The following is a 6503-nucleotide window of genomic DNA, read 5'->3' as shown; positions in this document are numbered from 1 at the left end:
TATGTAAATTCTCTCGTTCTATTTTCAAACAAATCTAACCATTGATTGAATCTAATTGTATTATTTAAGTGCTCCACGGTTGAGGGACTCAATTAAACCCTCACCTTAAACATCATCCAAAATTATATTTAAATGAAAAACTTCATTTTCTCTTTTCTCTTAAAGAAAAAATTATATGAAATAAACAAAATTTACGTGGAATTTGGTCAAAGTTCAACATTCATCCAATCTGAACCAGGTAGGTTTATTAAACCGGGAACGCTCACGACTCACTGCAGTTAACTTAAGTTGTTGTCCATTCCAAATCTGCCATAAATAAACCTCCATCTCAGATTCAATTCAATCCATTCTTCAAATCCCTTAACAATAAAAAAATGATGGAACACCTAGCCTCAATATTCAACACAGAGAAAGACAGAGTTAACTGTCCATTCTACTTCAAGATCGGTGCATGTAGACACGATGACCGTTGTCCGCGTCTCCATATCCGTCCAACCATTTCGCCAACTCTTCTTCTCTCCAACATGTACCAACATCCCGATATCATCACTCCCGACATCAATCCCAACGATCAACCTATTGATCCGCGTCAGATCCAGCAACACTTCGAAGATTTCTACAAATATATCTTTCTAGAGATTTCTAAGTTTGGTTACATCGAACCCCTAAAAGTTTTTGATAATCTCGTTGATCATATGATCAATAATGTTTATGTTCTGTTTCGTGAGGAGGATCATGCTGCGGTTGCGCTTGCGTCGTTGCACGGTAGATTCTACTCTAGTCGTCCTATTCTTGCTGATTTTTCTCTGGTGATGGGTTTTCGTGAGGCTACTTGTCGGTAATATGAGGAGAATAGTTGTAATCGTGGTGGTCATTCATTCCTTTTCATCTCCACGATGCATTCATATTCTACCTTCATTCACTTCATGTGATATACCTTATCTTTGAGCCAAATACACGATCTATTTGAGCTTCATCTTGTATCTCCTCGTGAACCAAGAGTTGTTTGTGTTGTGAAAGCAAACATTTAATTCCTTTGTTTTCGGTTATTCCAATACATTGATACCATGCCGTAGGCCCGTCACTTGTTGGTTCATACCAATTTTACTCTTGGGTTCATATTTCACCCATTGTTAGAGTTCAAATCAGATTATCCTTTGGTTCAAACCATACCTTTATCATAACATCCTTTCGTCTCTCGTCATTAGTTCCATGAACTACGGAGCTTTGAATTCCTTATTGTACTATAAGGATACGTAGGCATGAGAGCCCCAATCCCCACTGAACACTTTATCTATTTCTCCTATTTTCCCTTTATCCTTTCGCGAGTAATCCTTAGATATAACACCCATTCAAGCAAGAACGATCAAAACGGTTCCCATGGAGTACCATGGATGTTAGGGGTGCTAATAGCTCCCCCTTACATAACCGACTTCCTTACCCAACATACCTCTTTCCCTTGGGTTTTATCGATGTTTTCCCTTTCCTTCTGGAATAAATAAAGTTCGATGGCAACTCTGTTGTATGTTCGAGCGTGCAATGCGTTCGAGTATATTTTTGCTAGCTTCAAGTGGCATTGTAATTTTCTCTTGTCATACTTCTATTTCTCCTTCTGAGAACTTTTCTGCCTTACAGAAGTTGAGACTTCTGACTTTTGAACACCAGCAGGTCTCTTCCTGGCTTCTAACCAAGACTGCTTCTGAAATTTCTTATCAAAAGCTGCTTTCAAAGCCTCCTGCTCTACCTTCATTTCAGATTCTCTCTCAGTCATACGCAACTCTTATGCCTTTAGACTGCTTTACAACTCTTCAATTCTCATGGTGCTAAGATCCTTAGAATGTTCAATTGCTACCACAACGTAATCAAATTGAGGCGTAAGCGATCTAAGTACATTCTCAATGATACTTTCTTCATAGAGAGTTTCTCCACACGACTTCATCTCATTTATGATCAAAATCACTTTAGAGATATATTCAGGTACCTTCTCATTGTTCTTCAAGATGAGATTCTCATACTACTTACAAGGAGACTAAAGCTTCACCTTCTTCACTGATGCATCATCATCGTAGCACCATACCAGTGTGTCCCTTGCAACCTTCTTCGTCGTCGAATTAACGGCTTTCTCAAACACGTTCACATCCACACACTGATGTATGTAGAACAACGCCTTCTGATCCTTCTTCCTCAGATCATGCTGAACATTTTTTTGCACATCCGTTGCATCAGCCGGAAGTGCAACTTGAACATAACCGTCATTGATGAGATCAAGAACATCTTGAGCGTCAAACAACATGCTCTGAATCATCCACCGATTTCAGTTCTTGCCATCGAACACTGGAAGCTTGGTACTCAGATTACGGAAGTGCAACATGAACATAACCGTCATTGACGAGATCAAGAACATCTTGAGCGCCAAATAACATGCGCATCTGAATCATCCACTGATTCCAGTTCTTGCCATTGAACACTAGAAGCTTGGTACTTAGATTAACGTTTCCGTTCATCTTCAACCTTGTGCAATACACTAAGATCTCACCAAACACTGGTGCTTCTCAATTCCATAGAATCAAGAAATGTGATTTTGTTACATTCTGATTCAGAAATTCAACACGAATTCAAGAAACGAAAATCAATCACACAACGCCTCATCGTTCACTCGTGTTTCCTTGTGTTTCCCCGTGGATCTGAACTGCAGCTCTAGATACCAATTGATGGAGCAAAAGATGAAGAAGATGAAGATGGAGAAAGAGAGAGAAGAGAGAATAACAAACTTCCACTACTCTGCTAAAACGGTTACAGCAAAATGGTTGCACACACACTATACTACAATACTTAATGGATACAACTGTTGACAATTACAATACTATATATACACAAATAATAATGTCACGTCGGCGAAATACTAAAATACTAAATTATCCTTCAACAATAGATGTATATTTATAAATTGCAAACCCTAAGAATTCATTGAATTTTTTTTATTTACTATCAATATTTTTTTGCAAATTTTTTAAGAATAGAAGAAGATTCCTATGAAGAAAAACAAATAAATTCTCTCATTCTATTTTCAAACAAACCTAACCATTGATTAAATCTAATGGTATTATTTAAGTGCTCCAATGTTGAGGGGCTCAATTAAATCCTCATCTTCATCCAAAATTATATTTAATAAATGAAAAACTTCGTAAAGAAAAAATTATATTAAATAAACAAAAATTTCGTGAATTTGGTCAAAGTTCAACATTCATCCAATCCGAACCAGGTAGGTTTATTAAACTGGGAACGCTCACGACTCATCGCAGTTAAGTTAAGTTGTTGTCCATTCCAAATCCGCCATAAATAAGCCTCCATCTCAGATCCAATTCAATCTATTCTTCAAATCCCTTAACAATAAAAAAAATGGCGGAACACCTAGCCTCAATATTCGGCACAGAGAAAGACAGAGTTAACTGTCCATTCTACTTCAAGATCGGCGCGTGTAGACACGGCGACCGTTGTTCGCGTCTCCACAACCGTCCAACCATTTCGCCAACTCTTCTTCTCTCCAACATGTACCAACGTCCCGATATCATCACTCCCGGTGTCGATCCCAACGGTCAACCTATCGATCCGCGTCAGATCCAGCAACACTTCGAAGATTTCTACGAAGATATCTTTCTAGAGCTTTCTAAATTCGGGTACATCGAAACCCTAAACGTTTGTGATAATCTCGCCGATCATATGATCGGTAATGTTTACGTTCTGTTTCGTGAGGAGGATCATGCCGCGGCTGCGCTTGCTTCGTTGCACGGTAGATTTTACTCTGGTCGTCCTATTCTTGCTGATTTTTCTCCGGTGACAGATTTTCGTGAGGCTACTTGTCGGCAGTATGAGGAGAATAGTTGTAACCGTGGTGGTTATTGTAATTTCATGCATGTGAAGAAAATTGGAAGGGAACTGAGGAGAAAACTGTTTTCTTCTCAAAGGAGCCGAAGCAGGAGTCGGAGTAATAGTCCTCGCCGGAGAAGGAGAAGCAGAGATCGAGAGAGGCCACGTGATAGAGATAGAGATTATGATTCCCGTGGTGGAAGAAGTAGTGATAGGGATAGAAATAGGGATAGGGATGGGGATAGGGATAGGGATAGGGAGAGGAATAGAGATAGTAGGGAGGAAGGGGGAAGGCGAAGAAATGGTAGTTCGGCGAGGGAAGGGAGCGAGGAAAGGCGAGCGAGGATCGAGCAATGGAACAGGGAAAGAGAAGAGAAGCCTTGATGTTTTTGCTGATTATTATTTTAATTTTCTGTTTTGACATAGGTTAAGGTTGTGTTTTGTGCTGTATGGTGAAATTCAACTGACGGTGAGGTTTATCGAAGAATTGGTGAAGAGAAGGGAATGGTAAGGTTTGTGTTCTCGAATTGGTTGAGTTGGAGCCTTAATTGCAGTTTAAATTCACTATGTTTCTATTTTGTTTAATATGTTTGTTGTTTGAGCTTATCAACTAGCACAAACAGATGTAAGATTATTTAAGAGCTTTTGAAAACATCTTGTGCCATGTCCATAAGTTGTTTCTGCTTATTTCCATGAGCTTTCTAGGACATCTTATGAAAATAGTTTGACGTTATTTTATCGTTTGTCATATTAATAGTTTATTCATAAACAGTTAGTAGTTTGCTAGGTTATTTGGTATTCCAATCATGAATGGGAAATAAAAAGTTATTTTCTGGTGTGGTGGACTATATTCTGCTTGATATTGGGAGGGGTGATTGGTTAGTGAAGTCAATTTTGTTGATTCTATAAGTATAGCTTTGATGAACTCTATAACTGAAACATATATTTTTTTAGTCAGGGGCTTCGAAGAATTGTTTTTACTAGTTTGGATAGCTGAAAGGGCGACATTTTTTATGGTTTTTCATTTTTCAGATTTTTTTTATAGTTTTGATTAATTAATTGCAGTACTGAGCAATGATGTTAACTATCCTATAGCGGCGCTATACGGCTATAGCGTAGAGGAATTTGGACAAAAAACCGCTATTGTTCCGCAATATACTATTTAGTAGAAAATGTTGTCAAATAGTTGCTATAGAGGTGCTATAGCACTATTGCATAGAGGAATTTTAACAATATGCTATTTTCCACTATCTGCATTGCTGAGTTGCAGTGCTTCCTACGTTCTCTCGATGGAAAATTCGATAAGCTTTGCTAGTGTAAATTAGGATATCCTCTTGAGACCTGATTTTCAGGTTGTATTTGGTTTGCAGCTATGCAGTTAGAGCATTTGGCCATTTGGGAGTGTGGCTATGACTACCTCTTTTGTTGTTTGCTCTGCCTGCAAAGTTTTTGCCTCTGTTGGTTTTTGGATATGACATTTCCCAATTTTCTACTGCATGAATCTATGAGTGATAATGGCTGATTTTTCTGCTTCTCTTTTAAAATGCTATCAGTCACCAGCTTTAATATTCTTCCTGAACTGGTTGCTGGTAGTTTTTATTTCTTCCTCATTTTCATGCCGCCATGTGTAAGTGGCCAGATACTTGCGCATTTTCCTATCATGCTGTGATTTTTGGTCTCTCCCTTTTCTACTGCTTTTATTCTCGATTCCTCTGTTCTTAAACTTATCTCTACTAATACTTTCACCACTCTCAGGTTCTTTGTTTTTTAAATGATTATTTTCTTTTAATTTGTTGATAGGGGGCTCATGCACAAAACTGTCTTTAGAAGTTGGTTCTAGTTCTTTTTGCACGGGCTCTCTTAATACTGTCTGTTTTTATTCCCTCTTATGGTGTCAAGGTTTTGAATGCTTTTTCTCTTGTGTAGGCTAGGTGCTAGGGGATTGGTTGTGCAGCTGATGTTCATCGGATGTAGAAATTGCAATTCATATTTTAAAGATTATTGAGGTTGTTTCAATTGTTTACTATAAAACTGCATGTCTCTAAGATAAGTTATTATTATTGAGGCTTTAAATTGTCGCCGCCTCGCGGCTGTGCGTATTGCTGAGAATCGATGTCTAATAGGGCGGATGTGGTTTCAGTCACAGTTGCAATATGGTAGCAGAGGTAGCAAAACCTTATGTTCTGGCCCAAATTGCAAATGTAGACCATTTTAAAAACTCTGCTAGTCTGATTCTGGGCATATCCACCTGTGGATTTTATAACATGCATTCTTCGACATTTTTACAGCATTATAGGTATATGCTGTTTAAAGAAATGTTTTTGATGATTCCTATTGCTAAATATTACTAGACTAGGTCGACTAAGAAGAGCTGCTACGATTTTTGTTACTGTCTTGGGATTTCTGCTACTTAGGCTATTACGCAATTTAAGCTCTCTAGACAACATAATCTTTGCAATCGATTTATGCTTGTTCCAATTGCTCTATATAATAGCATTGTAGCAGTTGTACTCCATTCATTAGTTAAGAAGGCACATGGATTATTATCGGCTTGATAATCTATGATGCAGCATTTTATGTTTCGAGAAGTGATACAGATAGTATCAAAGTCACATAGGTTATAAACTTGGTTAGGA

At 38.1% G+C, this 6503-nt stretch overlaps 1 protein-coding gene and 1 pseudogene across 2 annotated transcripts; both read left to right on the top strand.

The window, feature by feature from the left end:
• The first annotated feature begins 374 nt into the window (after window positions 1-374).
• On the top strand, window positions 375-1642 carry LOC127094989 (splicing factor U2af small subunit B-like; annotated as a pseudogene).
• Window positions 1643-3186: 1544 nt separating this feature from the next.
• On the top strand, window positions 3187-6195 carry LOC127091626 (splicing factor U2af small subunit B). Of its 2 annotated transcripts, none has more exons than XM_051030312.1 (2): window positions 3187-4374; window positions 5794-6195. In XM_051030312.1, exon 1 carries the CDS (start codon window positions 3400-3402, stop codon window positions 4249-4251), a length of 852 nt encoding a protein of 283 aa, XP_050886269.1. In that variant the 5' UTR covers window positions 3187-3399; the 3' UTR covers window positions 4252-4374; window positions 5794-6195. The 2 variants fall into 2 exon arrangements, with proteins under 2 accessions (XP_050886269.1, XP_050886270.1); XM_051030313.1 differs by having other exon boundaries at window positions 3187-4379.
• Window positions 6196-6503: the final 308 nt, after the last annotated feature.

Source organism: Lathyrus oleraceus, chromosome 6 (genome assembly GCF_024323335.1).
Source record: "Lathyrus oleraceus cultivar Zhongwan6 chromosome 6, CAAS_Psat_ZW6_1.0, whole genome shotgun sequence".
Classification (NCBI taxonomy): Eukaryota; Viridiplantae; Streptophyta; class Magnoliopsida; order Fabales; family Fabaceae; genus Lathyrus; species Lathyrus oleraceus.
Note: the sequence above shows the minus strand (reverse complement) of the source record. Positions and strands in the feature narration are given on the sequence as shown.

Coding starts and splice junctions, on each gene's coding strand:
- LOC127091626 (XM_051030312.1), top strand. CDS start 3,400: ATGGCGGAACACCTAGCCTCAATATTCGGCACAGAGAAAGACAGAGTT.